The sequence below is a fragment of the Purpureocillium lilacinum genome (genome assembly GCF_023168085.1).
Source record: "Purpureocillium lilacinum CBS 284.36 DNA, scaffold_4, whole genome shotgun sequence".
NCBI classification, from domain to species: Eukaryota; Fungi; Ascomycota; class Sordariomycetes; order Hypocreales; family Ophiocordycipitaceae; genus Purpureocillium; species Purpureocillium lilacinum.
The window spans coordinates 230,622-247,249 of record NW_027072114.1 but is presented as its reverse complement, the minus strand read 5'-3'; the positions used below and the strand labels follow the sequence as shown (position 1 = coordinate 247,249).

Genomic DNA, 16,628 nt, shown 5'->3' with positions numbered 1-16,628 from the left:
TGACCTTGCAGATGCCTCGACTCAGCGCCGCGGAGATGGAGCACCTGCGGGAGGAGCTCGCCGCGCCCGAGGGCTCGTTCCCGACTGAGGCTCATGTAGAGATTGAGATTGGAGAAGATGCGCCCGAGCTTGAGACGCCCAATTGGCCCGGTTCTGAGCCTCCCGTCGCGTCTCCAGGTTCGCCGTCGGGCTCGCGGTCGCTCGGCTCAGACGCCGGCACCACCCCAGAGTCGGAGCCCGAGCAGGCTGCCGGTTTCACGGTGGACATTCCCGAGTGTAACTTGATCTCGCCGGTGTCATGCTACGAGCCGTTTGAGGCCGGAGCGCCCACAATGTCCGAGTCCCGCGCGCTGGCGGCCCTGGCCTCGGAGCGGAAGCGTCTCGGCAGATCCGACGACGACGACGATGCCGACGAGGGCATCGAGTACGACCTCGACGAGTTTGCCGCCTACTGCGACACGGCCGCGTACCCCTGCGAGATGCGGCCGCTGCACCAGCTGGACACTAAACTGGGCGTTAGGAACCTCTACTTTGACGGCGTCCTCAGCATCGGCGGCCAGCACCCCGTCTTCGTCCGGCGCGTGCCCATCGCCGCCATGCCCATCGGCAACTACGGCACCCAGCACGACACGGCCCAGGGCCACATCTGGCTGCAGTCGTGGCTCAACCGCAGCCGCAGCATCTACTACAAGCTCGGCAGGCCCGCCAGAGAGTACCTGCGCTTCTACCGGCCCATGCTCTGGGTCGTCGACCTCGCCAAGCACTTTGTTGACTACCTGCAGGTCACCGGCGACGCCTCCAAGAGCGTCCACATCCACCACTTCCGCGGCGCGTTTGTCGCCTGGCTCGAGGAGACGCAAAAGAGCTCGCTCGCCTTTGACGCGTGGCGGCGGCAGCACCCGAGCCCCGACCTGCGGTCGTCCGTCGTCGCGCACATCAACTTTCTCCACAAGGAGGCCGTCGGCGTGCTCGGGTACAAGGCCACGTACAAGCACGACATATGGTCCGAGGCGCTGCTGTTCACGTCCTACGAGCCGCAGCCCAGGGCCGCGGACCCCAAGACGGTCGTGACGCAGTACACGTACGACCTCTTCAAGGACATGCCGTTTGGGGACCAGCTCACGGTCGCGCCCATCGGCCCCGAGACGCAGCATCTGCGCGACAAGCTGATCCGCGAGCGGCGCATGGAGCTGCCGTCGGCCCTCCACGACGCCGTCAAGGACGTGTCGTCGGCGGCCGAGGCGCGGATCCGCAACGTCAAGCCCGGCGACACCATCAGCACGCCGCGCGACGACGAGGCCTCGGGCAGCATGTGGAAGCGCGAGGTGTCCAAGGGGTTCCACGACGTCGACCGCTGGTTCGCGCTCGTGCAGAGCGTGCGCACGGCCAAGAGCGGCAAGCGCGTCTTCGACGTCATCTGGTACTACCGGCCCGTCGAGACGCTGTGCGGCGTCATGCACTACCCCTGGAACAACGAGCTCTTCCTGTCGGACCACTGCTCGTGCAAGGAGCGCAACAAGATTCGCGAGGACGAGGTGCTGGGCGTGCACGACGTCGACTTTGGCGGCTCGTCGGCCACCGAGGCGGAGCTCTTTTGCCGGCAGACGTACGTCCACGCCGAGCGCAAGTGGGTGACGCTGCGCGAGGAGCACAAGCACTGCAAGCACACGACGGAGCGCCGGCGGCCCGCGCAGTACCGGCCGGGAGACACGCTGCTGGTGCACGTCGACACCAAGTCGCCGCTGGCCGAGCCCTGCGAGCTCGTCGCGTCCTATAGAGAGGGAGACGGCAAGATCTACAGGCTGCGGCGGCTGCTGCGGCGGCGGGATGTCGACACGGACGGCCAGGCCTCGCCCCCCAACGAGCTCGTCTACAGCTCGAGCCTCATCGAGGGCCGCAAGAACCGCATCGTCGGCCGATGTCGAGTCCGCTTCTTCCCCAAGGGTAGCCCCGTCCCCACGCCATACGACCGGGACGGAGTGGGCGGCTACTTTTTCTTCTCGTACGGCACAACGGAAACACATGACGGCATGCAGCGGTGTGAGGCCCTCGACGCGGCGCCGGCGAGCCTGCGGCAGGGCTGGGATCCGGCGACGGCGGTGCCCCAGCTGCGCGGAGTCGACCTCTTCTGCGGCGGCGGCAACTTTGGACGCGGGCTCGAGGACGGCGGAGCCATCGAGATGGGATGGGCCAACGACTACGACGCCAAGGCGCTGCACACGTACATGGCCAACGTCGAGGTGCCCGGGCGCGTGTCGCCGTTCCTCGGTTCCATCGACGACATGCAGCGACGGGCCATGGCGGGCGATTTCGGCGGCGGCGTGCCACGCGTGGGCGACGTCGACTTTGTCTCCGGCGGCAGCCCGTGCCCGGGCTTCTCGCGACTCACAAACGACAAGACGACAGCGGCGCAGCGCAAGAACCAGTCGCTCGTGGCGGCGTTTGGCTCCTTTGTCGACCTGTACCGGCCGCGGTACGCGCTGCTGGAGAACGTGCCGGGCATCGTGCACAAGCGCGCGAACCGCGACCAGGACGTCTTCAGCCAGCTCATCTGCGCCGTCGTCGGGCTGGGCTACCAGGCGCGCTTCTTCTTCCTCGACGCGTCGTCGTGCGGCTCGCCGCAGCGCCGGTCGCGCGTCTTCCTCGCCCTCGCCGCGCCGGGCTGCCAGCTCCCCGACAAGCCGCTCGTGACGCACTCGCACCCGCCGCAGACCAAGTCGCTGGGCCTGGGCATGCTCCCGACGGGCGAGTCCATGGCGGAGCGCGAGATGCCGCGCGCCACGCCGTTTCACTTTGTCACGGCGCTCGAGGCCACGGCTGACCTGCCCGTCATCTACGACGCCAAGCCCGACACCTGCGTGCCGTTTCCGGACCACCGCGTGTCCCTGGGCCTCACGCGCAGCCAGCGGTTGCGCATCGCGCTCATCCCGACGCACCCCTGGGGCATGAACTTTGCGCAGGCTTGGTACGGCACGGGCGCGAGCAAGACGCCGGGGGCTGGGATCCTGACGGTCGCGGAGCGGGCCTTTTTCACCGGCACCGACAGCGCGTCGGGCTCGGGGTCGCCCATCAACGACAACGGCCGCGTCGGCGAGGCGCAGGCCAACTCCAACTCGTACGGACGCATGTATCCGGACCGGCTCATCGAAACGATTGTCACGACGCAGTACCCGCGCGACGGCAAGAACGGGCGCGCGCTGCACTGGAGCGAGGACCGCGTGCTGACCATCATGGAGGCGCGCCGCGCCCAGGGCCTGCGCGACCACGACGTGCTGCTGGGCTCGCCGGCGACGCAGTACAAGATTGTGGGCAACAGCGTGGCCAGGGAGGTGGCCGTGGCGCTGGGCATCGTGTTTCGCGAGGCGTGGGTCGAGACGCTCCGCGAGGGTGAGCCTGACGAGGGGGAAGATGACGACGATGACGCCGACGACGCTCGGTCTGCCGTATCAGGGGGCGACATGCTCAGTGACAGACCGGAGCAGACGGCCAGCTCGGGAGGCAGCCCGCCGCCGGCCAGGAAGCGCAGCCAGTCGCTGGCCGTGGAGATGTCGCGCCGCAAGAGGCCACGCGGCGAGACACCGGGGAGCCGAGCGAGCAGTTCCGTTGCGCCGAGCCCCCTCGGCAGAGCTGTCATGACGCACGACGACGATGACGACGATGATGTTTAGATATGGGTGTCATGGTTCCAGCAAAGCCGTCGTTGGTGCCGTTTGACGGCAGAGTGGATGTCATGTATGTTTACGCAGTGTGCCATCACGGCGATGGCTGAGCACGCGCGTCGGTCTGAATGGAGGGAGCTGTCAGGCATGGGCATCATATACGGCGTTGGCGCACAGGCGAAAGATACCACGGCCTGTCTGATGGCTTGATAGAGGCGTGTACAGGGTTCCCAAGTCGCTGTCTCCAGGGAGGACTCGTGTCTGCCTCATGTTCAGTGCTCCAGGTTGATTAGAGAGTCTAGGAGCTGAAGAGACAAACTCATTGAGACTATGGCCAGGCGCCGGAATGTAGAATGCCGCTGGACGTCGCCGCGTGCAGGTCATGACCCTGAGAGATGTACGGTGGACAGGCTGCACTGCACGCCGGGCTGTCGTCGTCCGGACAACCCTGCCGCCAGCGGGTCGTCCAACAAACGCGGATATAAAGTTTCTGCAGGCCGCGGCTTGCAGGCAACGTCAGAGCTGCAGGTGATGCCGCGTGAAGGGGGGGACGCAAGGCCCTGCCGCCTCAGTGGTGGCTGCGATGCCATGGCACGTTGTGACTTCAGGACACGGATTGCGGGCTACGGGTGTTTCTTTACGATGCGGCGCCGCGTGGTGTGTAGAAACGTGGCACGTTCAATGGTAGGTATCCCATGCATATCGCGATGATGACCCGGGTGTTGGTGTCCCTGTGTGAGGTCGTTCGTTGCTTGACCCTGGAGGGACCCCGACCAACTAACAGAATGACTGACTGCCTGCCCTGCCCTCCCCCCCATCTGCTGACCCCGCGGTGGGGGCCCGGGGCGGCATCGGAGCTCCCTCGCGGCGGCACGAAATCGCTGCGCCGGCCCAGGCCGCCGTGAGTCAGGCCATTGCGACGCCGGTGCTGCGAATTGCCCGTTATAAACACAGAGCCCGCGACTGCGCACGACGTGCATGTCACTACACTGTCCGTTGCATCTGTCTATCCGTTTCTGCGCGCGACCCTCACCCGGTGTTGCCGCCTCGTCCTTGTTTGCTCGCGTTGCGCCTTGAAGCTTCACCGCTCCGTGCTGCTGCTGCTGCTGCTGCTGCTGCCCGCCCCTCTCAACATTTTTTTCCCGCTCTCACACACACACAACGACCGGCACCGGTGGTCCATTACGCCACGCCACGCGACGGACGGCTTTTGTCTTCCCTCCTCTTCGCGAACCTCTCACCCCAATTGACCGACCGACCGACCGATTGACCCGTCGTCGCCGCATCACCACCGCCTCTCTCTCTCTCTCTCTCTCTCAAAAAACACATCATGTCTGGATACCCCGCCATCCTGCTCCGGGCGGAGCAGAAGCCCCTCGAGCACCGCTCCTTCTCGCCCGCCGTGATCCGCTCCCTCGTCGAGGCCGGCTACCCCGTCTCCGTGGAGCGCTCGTCGACGGACCCGGACTACAAGCGCATCTTTGACGACGCCGAGTACGCGGCCGCCGGCGCCAAGCTCGTCCCCGCGGGCGGCTGGCCGACCGCCGCCCCCGGCACGCTCGTCCTCGGCCTCAAGGAGATCCCCGAGGAGGACTTTGCCCTCACCAACGACCACATCTCGTTTGCGCACTGCTACAAGAACCAGGGCGGCTGGGAAAAGGTCCTCGGCCGCTTCCCCCGCGGCGGGTCCGTCCTCTACGACCTCGAGTTCCTCGTCGACGAGCAGGGTCGCAGAGTCTCGGCCTTTGGCTATCACGCTGGCTTCACGGGCGCGGCCCTCGGCGTCAAGGCCCTCTCGTGGCAGCTCGCGCACAAGGGCCCCGGCGCGGAGAAGCTCCCCTCGGTGGCGAGCTTCACCGACGGCCGCGGCTACTACCGCAACGAGGACGAGCTCGTCGAGCAGATCCGCGGCGACGTGGCCGCCGCCGAAAAGGCCCTCGGCCGCAAGCCCACCGCTTTCGTGCTCGGCGCGCTGGGCCGCTGCGGCAAGGGCGCCTGCGACCTGTTCCTCAAGGCGGGCATCCCTGAGGAGAACATTACCCGCTGGGATCTCGCCGAAACGAAGGACCGCGACGGGCCTTACGAGGAGATTGCGCAGCACGACATCTTCCTCAACGCCGTACGTGTCTTCCCCAGGCCTGCCCGTGGCTTGCTGTGACGCATCAATTGACCGCCAGCAACAGATCTACCTCTCCAAGCCCATCCCCCCCTTCGTCAACAACGACCTCCTCTCCAAGGCCGGCCGCAAGCTCGCCGTCGTCGTCGACGTCTCGTGCGACACCACCAACCCGCACAACCCCATCCCCATCTACAGCATCAACACCACCTTTGACGACCCCACCGTGCCCGTCGAGGTCACCGCCGACCAGAACACCGGCGCGGCCCCGCTCACCGTCATCAGCATCGACCACCTCCCCTCGATGCTGCCCCGCGAGGCCAGCGAGGCCTTTAGCGACGGCCTCAAGGAGTCCCTCCTGCAGCTCAAGGACCGCAAGACGGCCCGCGTCTGGGCCGACGCCGAGAAGCTGTTCAACGAAAAGGTGGCGCTGTTGCCCGAGGCGCTGCGCAAGAAGGAGTAATTACCTGGGCCGGGATGGTTTGACTTTGCGATGATTGCGCGCGTGGGCACCACAGAAAGGGACAGAAAAGGCTTTGGGCGCTGGATTCGCGCTCACAGTCGAGGATGCGGCTTTGTGCGGTATGGATGGTACAAATACCGAGGTCGGCTCTCGTCGTCACGTCGGATGTGTGCGCATATGAAGTAGACAGACAAACAGACAGACTAGACTGGGCTACCCACTCTAGAGGATAGACGGCCAGTGTAGACGAAAACAAAACAAAGACGAAGAGGGTGCTTACAAGCGCAATCGCAAGTCTACGCTCGGGAAACTTGTCTGCTCTGGACCAGCCTCATCGGCCATGGAGGAGTCCATGAGCGGGCACGATACCTCGCAAGAGCTCTCATCATCCATGACCCAGCCTGCGACACCATGCAAGCGGCAGTCTACCGAGGGGCCAGCATCAAATGCCTGGTGCCCGGACGATGCGCTGTGGCTTTATGAGAGATTGCTTTATACGCACGGCGTGTCAATCGGAACACTGGCACGGCAGATGGACGTCGGCGCCGGATCCCGCCCGACTCACCGGCAAGTCGCCGTTGGTCGTTTGCTGGCGGCCCAGGCGCCGACGCCCGGCCGGGTTGGGTTGACAGTGATCGGCTCTCAATCTGCGCCCTGCTCGCCTCGTGGTTCAAGCTCCGAACGTCGCATCGCATCTCATCTCATCAGGCTGGCCTCGCTTGTCCGGCAATGCGTTGGCGACAGCCGGCGTCCGGATGCCGAGGCGCGCTCCCTGTAAAGGAGTTGCACAGACGTTTGTTCATGGTCGATCGTGACCGACGGGCCTACAACCCTTGCAGCACAAAGATTGCGCCGGCTCGTCCCGTCGCTTCAGACATGGCTGGTTCATGTAATAGGGTCTTGTGTGCACAAGCATGTTGTGGCCTCGACTCCGTCAGAGCCGTGGCCTCGCGCGGGTGCCCACCGCGCAGGTAGGAACGTCATCGGCGGAAGAAGCAGGCACGGGGATGGCGTGCTTCAGGCCGCGCGAAACGGAGGGTCTTGTCCGTCTCGCGCGCTGACCATGTCCCTAGCAAGCCTTTGTTTGCGGTTACCCTGCAGATACGGGCATCCAAGTGATGCATCTTGCCACAACACAGACATTCACCTCCGTCAATACTCGAAACCCGGTCTTGAATCAAAATGGAGCTCATGTGACCGTGAGTCCATGCCCAGACGCTGCAATCCGCTTCGTGACGGAAGCAGCCGCGGTCGACGGCTCCACGTAGTTGGTTCATCGAGGGCGTCAGAGCGTGTAAATCCCAGCCAGAGTCGGTCGACTGATTACAGCATTACATTTCCACGGTGGTCCAGCCCAATCCTGCCCGACGCACGTACCGCGATTCTGGAAGCCCACCACGTGGCCAGCACGCGTGGGCTGGCTTGTGCGCCGAGATGCTATTCGGCGTGGCGGGCTCCAGGCCATGCCGGGGCAAACCTAGATACCCGAGGCAGACTGGCTTCGCCCGCCATGAAACCAGGCCGCGGCATGTGAGCGTAAGAGACAGACCGACAAACCGCCGTCGAGCCGGGGCAGCGGACGTCGATGAGCGTGCGACGAGGATTACGCGCCAGGGATTCGGTTCCATGGATCCTGCACAGGCCAGCTCTTGCCTGCAGTGAACGGGCGTCGGCTGTCGTCGTCTGCGTGGCCCAACCGGGTTATCCCGTCAGTCGGGGTGCAGCTCGACTTGTCGCCTGCACAGGCCCATCCGGGGTTGCGTGCGCGAGCCGGGGTCGAGGTCAAACAGGGCCGAAACGTGAGCTCATCTGCGCTCCAGTGCCCCTTGGCGCCGGCTGGGCGACGACCCGCGTCGACAGGATCCAAACCTGCAGGGCGTCGACGAGAAAAAAGACCCCGACGCAAAGGGACCCCGGATTGTCCACGAGGCCTCGGGTGTCCATTCCCAGTCCGGCAGTTGCCAGCGGCCCAACGCAGCGGGTGGACGAGACGCCGCGGCCGTCACGCTGGCCGCGCTGGTCACGCTCGCGGGTGGAGGCGAGGACCCTTCGTCAGGGACCGGCCGTCGCGACGATCGCCCGACAGAGTGGGCTCGGCGTTTTGGAATTTTGGAAGCCTTCCACGGTGCCCACAGTTTCGCAGGGGCGGGCATCCAACCGGGAGGGGCGCATTTGACGGCCCCGTGTCAGCCATGGGTTCGTCGGCCGGCGTCATGCTGACCGGTCAGGGCGTGCGGTTTTGCTGCATCTGGCAGCTGCCACGGCGAGCGAGGCCGCGATCGTCGCCATGCGAAACGGCGGGACGAGACACGGGAGGACGAATGCTCGGCGACTTGACGCTGCGAGGCAGGTCGACCGCAAAAGGCAGCCCGGGGGTCGCAGCGCTGGATGGCTGGCACTGGCAACCACGAAGGCAGGCTGGCCCGTGCCACCGACCCCGCCGCGGTGGGCTCCTGGTGCTTGTTCTAGAAGGATGTCTGACTGGCTTGGCTTCGAGTGCCGCCGCGCGGGCGGGTCGGCGTCGCATGGCGAGTGGTGCTGGCGAGCAGGGAGCAGGGCGCAGGGAGGAGGAGACGCGCTGGGGCCAGCCGGAGAGGCGCGGGCTTGGAGGGCGGATGGGCGGATAATAATAAACCAGCCGGACTGGACGGCAGGCCGTGGGTTGGGCGCGACAGGCGGGGTCGCGGTTTTTTCTCATTGACGCATTGCATTGACTGAGTGATGGAGAGGTTGATTGACTGCGTGATGGAGAGGCTGATTGACTGGTCCATTCATCGCTGATGGAGCGCCCGTGTCGACAGAGGACGACGGCGAGCGCACCACAAGACGGCCCACGGACGGCCAGCCCCGCAGGACGACGATCCAGCAGGCGCGGCAAGCACCCCGTCCGCACCACGTTATACCGAGTACGTGTGCGTGCTCTGGCCGGCGCCGTCCCTGCAATTAGTACCGCCAGGTATCGCCCGTCTCCATCGCCAATCCCTGGCCGGCGTGGCCTCATCCCTCCAAGACCCTCCCCCTCTGCCTCCCAAGTCCCAACCCGGAAGCCTCGCCCATCCCTCCTGCCCGCGGGCCACGAGCGACCCGGCCCAGTCCAGTCAAGCGTCCCGTCGAGCCGGAGCTACGAGGTGGCAGCACCAGCACCAGCACCAGCACCAGCACCAGCACCAGCACTTTTGGCAGCCACCCACACCGAACCCGCCTTCGTGCCTGCCCAAACTCTGTTCGTCTTCCGTGGATTCCGTCCCCATACCAAGTTCCTACCGACCTTGCGGTTAGCTACGCTACGCTACGAGCACGCTACGCTGTACCACGAGGTACCTTGCGCTGCCGCACGGGGCCCTGCGCCGTTCCTGGCCATACAAAGTACCGCGCCTTACCATACCTTACCTTGGCTTGCCGTCCATTGGGGGACCTTGCCATAACCGACCCGGGCCTCTTTGCTCGCGCAGTTTCCTCGTTCCTCTCCTCCGCATCCCACCACCTGCGCGAGTCGTCGCACTCGTACTTGGCGCGACGCTCCGTAAAACGTCCCGTCGTCCTCCCTCGCTCCCGCACCGCACCGCACCACATCGCATCGTCGACGCCTTCGCTGGTGCTGTGCGCTCGCGCTGCCTCGCCGCCTCACTCCCGTCGCTTGCCTCGTTCGCGCCCGCCGGCCCTGTCGCTGCCCGGCGTCCGACCATCGGCCCCCCTCGTATTACAGACCCCGGCAACCACACCACGTTCGCTCCCAGATCCCAGAACGCCGGCGCCCTTCCACCACGGCCCCCTAGAGCCGACGCGCCTCGCGCTGCGACTCGAGCCCGCCCTCCGAATCCCGCAGCCTGTGCAACCGCGCAAACGGCACACACCACAGCGCATCGCACCAGCGCAGCACTGCGTCGCACCCGCAACACCGCAGCGCCCTCAGCCGTGCGTCGACGTGCTGCACGGCAGCTGCAGCTCCCGCTCTCGTCTCGTCACAGCCGTCCATCCGCAGCCTCCGATACCCCTCCAACCCGCCCGCCCGCCGCTGCGTCGGCGCCTGCGACTCGCGCTCCTCGACCTGCCGGCCTTCTGCCCTCGCCTGTTCCCTTGACGGGGAAACGACGCCGACAACGCCATTCACGCCAGACACTGTGTTCGCGATAGGCTGGACGAGTCCTTGATGCGCCATGACCTTCATTGTGAGTCTCAACGCCCGCCCTCGTCCGGAATCACATGCCCGCCTCCTCAAGCGCCACGCATGCGGCCGCAGACGGCATGCATCAAGGCATCTCGCCAGCTGTCTGCCGCCCGTGCTGGCTCGCCCGTCACTCCCTTATGGCCAGCCGCAGTGGCCTTAGCTCGAGCTGCGACCTATCGCGGCTCGCTGCTGTCCTATTGCTTGCGTCGCTGTCGTCACCACTTCCCTGTTGCATCCCTCCTGCTGCGCTCTGCACACCATGTCCGCTCACCGCCTCGCAATCTGGGGTCGGTGCTGCGTTTCGAGTGCCACCTGAGCCTGTCGAGATGGCAGACGGCATTATTAATCCCGTCGCTGGGTGGTTGCCGGCTTCAGCTGCTTGCCCGGCTCCCCTGGGGCTCGGGAGATTCCGCTAGAGTTCCCAGGGTCGCCGGCCACGTTGAAGAGCGGCGTCCTCCCGGCATCCACCTCGTTGTGTTTTTTTTTTTGACATTTGATGCTGTCGTGCCTGTCGATCGTTTGCTGCCGTCGTCTTTGTGCTTTTCGCTGCGTGCCGCTTGGAAACCATGGGCGGAGACATTTGGCTAACACCTCGCCTCCAGCTATGTTTGGCTCACTACTGCGACACTCACGGCCCGACGCCGTTGATGGTGACTGAGGGCCTGCGCAACCCCTGCACCATCTGCTTCGAGGACCCGGCGGCGAGCCCGAGGGCGGCCAAGTCTCCTGGCGACGTCCGCCCACGCTCCGGCGCGCCCACGTCGGCGCCCCAGTCGCAAGCCCCCGCGGGCGCTCTCAACGATGCGCTGCGTGACCTGAACATTGCCCGCAGCGCCTCTGCCCCGGCGTCGGAGCCCGATGCCCAGGCACAACGGGCGGCGTTCCGACGCGCCGCGGCCGCAGCGGCCGGCTCGTCGTCTCCCCTGGAGACCCCGCCCGACAGCCCGCGGCCCATGTTCCAGCAGCCTCGCCGCGACTCGAGCTTCCGCCGCACCTATGACGACACGGTGACCAGGAAGCAGGGCCCGTGTGACAACTGCGCGATGACGCTCCCGCGACGGCAAGGAGCCGGCAACGACTACGTGACCGACGCCCAGGGCCCGACGCTGCGAACGCGCACCCCCATCGAGCGCGTCTTTGGCGCCGGACCAGCGTCGCCCCCGAGTTCGCAGTCGTCTAGCGACACGGATGGGGACCGCGAGGCGACGCGGCGCATCCGCAGCCGGCGGGCCGCACCGGCGAGTTCGCGGACGACGTCGTGCTCGAGCACATCGACGTCCTCCGGGCGGTCGGCACATCACTTTCACTACGTCAGCTACACATCGACACACGAGCCCATCCTCGCCGACTCCTTCTCCCTGGTGCGCGCCTCATGTCTGAGAGCCCTATCGTTTGAGACGCTACCCCGGGCTCCCTCAACTTCGACGCCGACGTCCTCTCCCCAAGTGAACTCGCCGTCGTTTGTCACGACGCAGAGCCCCGGGTCAGCGGCCACTGGCGGCGCCATCTTCTTTGGCGATGCCATGGCGGGCTACACGACAGCGTACATTTTCCGGATTCCGGATCTACACGCTCGCGGCCACAAGCGAATCTACGCGTTCCTGGCCCTCAGCACCGAAAAGGAACGCCTCGCCATGAAGACGTTCTCGATGATCTCGACGCACTTTCGCGACATGGCGACGTGGATCCAGCAGCTGGCCGAGGCCGAGGCGGAGCGGGCCCGGGAGTCGTCCCCGATCGGCAGCGTCCTGAACAACGGCGCGGTACCGCAGCCGGCGCCGTCGGCATTCGACCCCCCGGCCGCCGCGGCGGACCGCGGGGGAAGCAGCTTCCTCACCGGCGGCAGCGGCTTCACAAGACGCATGGGCGGGCCGGGCGGCGCGTCGTCGCTCAAGGCCCGCGGGCTGGCGGAGCTGGTCGGGCAGCCCGACTTTTTCATCGAGCTGCACGGCCGCTTCGTGCGCCTTCTCCTGGAAGCCGGCGTCGCGATGAGCTCGTGAACCACGAGCGCACATACGTTTGAGACAGCCCACTTCTTGTGGCTGTTGACCTTGCCGCCTGGAGCGTCTTGCTCCTATACCCCGGCCCCAGTGGCCAGCACACGAGCGCGACGTCCGCGCTCGACGTTCGAGCATAGCACAGGCGTTGCACCCGCATGGACGGCGTAATGGATAATTGTAATGGCTTACGTTTGTGTATTTCATGTTAGCGTTTCACGTACGGCACCTTTGTCAGGACCACTGAGCCGGGTGGCCGCCTCGCGTGGCAGGCGGCCGACCACGAGGCCAGTGCCGCTAGGAATGGTATAGAAGGCAACGGAGCAAGCGGCCGCAAAAGGCCATGACGGATTAGGAAAAGGGATACATGTACTAATTGAAATGATGGTATCAAACTGCGGTCTCCTCTCTCCTCTCCGTGATGCCCTGCCGCATTCTGACCACGAGCGTGCCCCAGTGACCGCCGTTTTCTGTCCGCGGGAGTGCGAGACGGGGCCGCTACGTTGTCAATGTAGAGTTCTGTGGGCGAGCGCCAAAAAGCAGCGTAGGGTATGCTGCTTGCAAGGAGGCTATTGGAGACGGTGGCAGGGGAGGGTCGGGGATGGATCAGGCGGAAGACGATGTTTGACGCGAGAGAGAGGTTTCCATCCAAGTGAAGCTCTCGTGTGCGTAATCGTTTACCTCATAGGAAAGCTCGAGCAACACTATACCGAACTGGTTACATACACGGTGGTCCAGACGCCTCTGGTGCAGCATCTGTGCTGTTTCGCCTTGCAGGCCAGTGCATCGTCCCTCTCTACCTCACCACAGCACTCGACCCAGGATTACAACTTATACGCATGTAAACCCTCAGACTCGACACATCTTTCTCTATTTCTGCTCTCTTCATTCCTCCCTCATCTCGCCCCGTCCAATACCGTGCCACTCGCCCCCCATGCACGCCAAGCTCGCCCTGCTCGCCCTCCCCATCGCGCTCTGGGGCCGCGCCGCCACCGCCGTCACCGAATGGTTCCCGCAGACGGTCGCGACGCAGGCAGAAGCCGAGCAGATCCGGGACTCGTACGAGCAGGGCCACATCGAAGCTGTAAGTAACTGTAGCCTACAAAGTCCTTCCCGAGGCTGCGTGAACCTCCCGTCACTCTCATCCCCTTGTGGAGAACCACCACCCTCTTCCTGGCCCGTCGGTCTCAATTTTGCTCCTGCAAAGACAAGAAGACAGATTCGCTGACCGTGGCCAAACCTGCGCAGACGTGTGATGTCGCCTCGCAAATGTGCTCCTTCATGGTCGCGGTCATGACACGGAGGGCCTTTGCAGGAAGTTACCCCTACTATGAGGTTACGTTGAGAAATCATGCCGTCAAGTGTCCACAGACATCGCAGGTACGTCTCCTCGCTTTCTTGTACAGGACATCTAGGTATTTGAAGTTAATCGTTGGATGCTACAGTGCGTGTCAGGCGCCTGTACGCCGACAAGGATTCCGAGGGGGACAAACAGAAAAATGCGCGGATGGGACATAACGTGCTCCTGAACGCATCGCGAGAGGCGCCTTGGCACCAAAATCGAGTCACACAGATGCTCCTGCAGAGAGTCGCCAGGCACAGTGCGCCGAGGTACAAGTACAGTCATATTGTGGTTCTACAGCGTCATGCCCCCGTGGCCCTGTCCCCATGCCAATGCCCATGCCCATGCAACCGCCGCCAGCCTACTTGTAAAAGTCAAACTTGTTGTCGTCCTGCGTGCCCTTGACCTGGCTCGAGTAGGCGTCCTCGAGGTCGCTCTGGATGATGTTGTAGCGGTTCTTGCGGACAGCGCGCAGACCCGCCTCCTGCATGATGGCGGCGATGATGGCGCCCGAGAGCGGGTCGTTTCGCACGATGAGGCTGTCGAGGTCGACCTCGGGGGCGAGGCTCATCTTGCCGGCAATGGTGGTGAAGATGAGGCGGCGCTCGCGGCGGTCGCGCAGCGAGGGGAACTCGATCTTGCGGTCCAGGCGGCCGGGACGCAGCAGGGCCGGGTCGAGCGTGTCGGCGCGGTTGGTGGCCATGATGACCTTGACGTTGGACGTCTGGTCGAAGCCGTCCATCTGGTTGAGCAGCTCGAGCAGGATGCGCTGCACCTCGCGGTCGGCGCCCGTCTGCGCGTCGAAGCGCTTCGTGGCAATGGCGTCGATCTCGTCGATGAAGATGATGGCCGGCGAGTTCTCGCGCGCCATGCGGAACACGTCGCGCACCATGCGCGGGCCCTCGCCCAGGTACTTTTGCACAAACTCGGAGCCGACGACGCGGATGAAGCTGGCCGTCGTCGAGTTGGCGACGGCCTTGACCAGCATCGTCTTGCCGGTGCCTGGCGGGCCGTAGAGGAGGACGCCGCGCGGCGGGTCGATGCCGATTTGCTTGTAGAGGTCAAAGTGCGTCAGCGGCAGCTCCACGGCCTCGCGGATCTCCTGCTTCTGCATGTCCAGGCCGCCGACGTCGGCGTACGTCACGTCGGGTTTCTCGTCGGCGCCCAGCATGGCAATGGACGAGTCGGCCTCGGGCGGCAGGATGTCGACGAGGGCATTGGAGTGGCGGTGGAGGGCGACGGATGACGAGGGCTTGAGCTTTTCGCGGTCGAGCGTCGAGAGGATGCGGACGACGTAGTTGGAGCCCGTGCTCGACTGCACGATGCCGGTGCTGCCAGGGTCAGCGGCCGGGGTATGCACGCGTTGCGGATCAGAGCACTCACTTTTGGTCGATGGCCTCCATGAACTGGCCGATGACGAGCGGCACGCTCTGGATGCGCTTGATCTCCTCCTGCGCGCGGACGAGCTCGCGCTTCAGACTCCTGCGAGGCGTCAGATCAGTCCACGGGGCAGACGGATGCCACGGGAAAACACACCTTTGCTCATCCTTGATGTACTCTTCTTGCAGCTGGATGTACCTGTGCAAATGTCAGCGCCGGGGCCCTCGGGAGGCAAGGGGGGCGACGGTCGTACTCCAACTGCCGCTGCAGCTTCTTGAGCGACGAGTAGTCGTCGCCGCCGTCTGTCGGCAGGCCCTCGAAGCCGTCGATTGTGGGAATCGCCGAAGGGGCCGCCTTCTTGTGCGGCGGCACGTGGTTGGCCGCGTTCTCGACTGCAATGTCGCCCATCTTGACGCGACGCCGGTGGCGTGGCTTCCCCTGTGTCTGCGGTCTGTTCGTTGCGTCGTCGACTCGGCAATGCGACTGGCGATGCAGCTGGCGATGCGGTAGCGGTGCGAGGGTCGCTCGGGGATCGGCCGCAAGGATGGACGCTGGCGGGCTGCAGCTGCGTACGTTGAGGATGATGGACGAGGATTGCAGCACAGCTCGAGCTCCAGGCGACAGCAGCGACGTCGCCCTCGCAGCCTCGCGGTGGATCTCGCTTAGTCATGATGTCACCCCGGGCCGCAGCTCCGGTGCTTGCACGTGACGGGCTGAGCGCCACAGTGCTCGTGGCTCAGCTCGCGGAGGCTGGATCAGCCAGGTCTTTGCCGCTTTCGGACGCGCAGCGCTCCGCGGCTGTTTCGTCGCATGATTGGCTTACGATGCCCAACTCGCAGCGGTGGGCCCATGTCCCCGCTACCTCCCGCTGATAAGACCCATCGGCGGCATCGGTGAAGCGGGCTAATGGGACCGGAGTATCAACTACCGTCGGTGCTGCATTGAGCGGGATGTCATCGTCCCCGGACGCCCGTGCCTCTGTTCGTACAGGTACCTGACCCCGACGCTCCGTCGTTGGCCTGTCGGATTCACAGCTGCGTGCCTCACCTCCGATGCGCCCTGGGAAACAAAGCCAGGACAGGCCGGGCCTCGGATGGGAGTTGACGGGATCGTAGACGCCGGCCACCACATCGGGTGCAGTCGGCGTGTTGGTGTGGCTCTGGCTCTGCCTGGGCATCAGTCACAGTCACAGTCACGTCACCCGCCCTCCGTTCACCGGAACCTGGGCTCACCGTGGTTGGCGCCCACTGCACTGCATCCAGCAAGCCATCCCTCCCCCAGGGTCCTCCGCCTCCAGTCATCCAACCGCCTCGGCCACCACCAGCCTCCAGTGCCTGCCAGTACAAGTACGTACCGTGCCTTGCCTTGCCTTACCTTATCCCGTGCCGAGAAGTGGCCTCCACCTCAACGCCGGAACCTTGCATCTCGGCATCCTTCCTCCTCACCCAGCCCGCCTCGGATCTGCTTCCTCCTCGTCGTGCTCGTACGTTGTACATACCGCCA

At 64.9% G+C, this 16,628-nt stretch overlaps 4 protein-coding genes across 4 annotated transcripts; 3 read left to right on the top strand and 1 right to left on the bottom strand.

The window, feature by feature from the left end:
- Positions 1–11: 11 nt before the first annotated feature.
- On the top strand, positions 12–3,668 carry PLICBS_005246 (DNA methyltransferase Dim-2; the record flags this gene model as incomplete). Its single annotated transcript, XM_018318914.2, has 1 exon — positions 12–3,668. The coding sequence occupies one exon, from the start codon at positions 12–14 to the stop codon at positions 3,666–3,668; it is 3,657 nt and encodes a 1,218-aa protein (XP_018181388.2).
- A 1,321-nt stretch (positions 3,669–4,989) lies between these two features.
- On the top strand, positions 4,990–6,238 carry PLICBS_005245 (saccharopine dehydrogenase; the record flags this gene model as incomplete). Its single annotated transcript, XM_018318912.2, has 2 exons — positions 4,990–5,778; positions 5,843–6,238. The coding sequence occupies 2 exons, from the start codon at positions 4,990–4,992 to the stop codon at positions 6,236–6,238; spliced, it is 1,185 nt and encodes a 394-aa protein (XP_018181386.2).
- Positions 6,239–10,972: 4,734 nt separating this feature from the next.
- Positions 10,973–12,406, top strand: PLICBS_005244 (uncharacterized protein; the record flags this gene model as incomplete). The annotated part of the gene is made up of 1 exon (XM_018318907.2): positions 10,973–12,406. One exon carries the CDS (start codon positions 10,973–10,975, stop codon positions 12,404–12,406), a length of 1,434 nt encoding a protein of 477 aa, XP_018181381.1.
- Positions 12,407–14,106: 1,700 nt separating this feature from the next.
- On the bottom strand, positions 14,107–15,533 carry PLICBS_005243 (26S proteasome regulatory subunit 6B; the record flags this gene model as incomplete). The annotated part of the gene is made up of 4 exons (XM_018318905.2): positions 14,107–15,076; positions 15,129–15,227; positions 15,282–15,323; positions 15,379–15,533. The coding sequence occupies 4 exons, from the start codon at positions 15,531–15,533 to the stop codon at positions 14,107–14,109; spliced, it is 1,266 nt and encodes a 421-aa protein (XP_018181379.1).
- Positions 15,534–16,628: the final 1,095 nt, after the last annotated feature.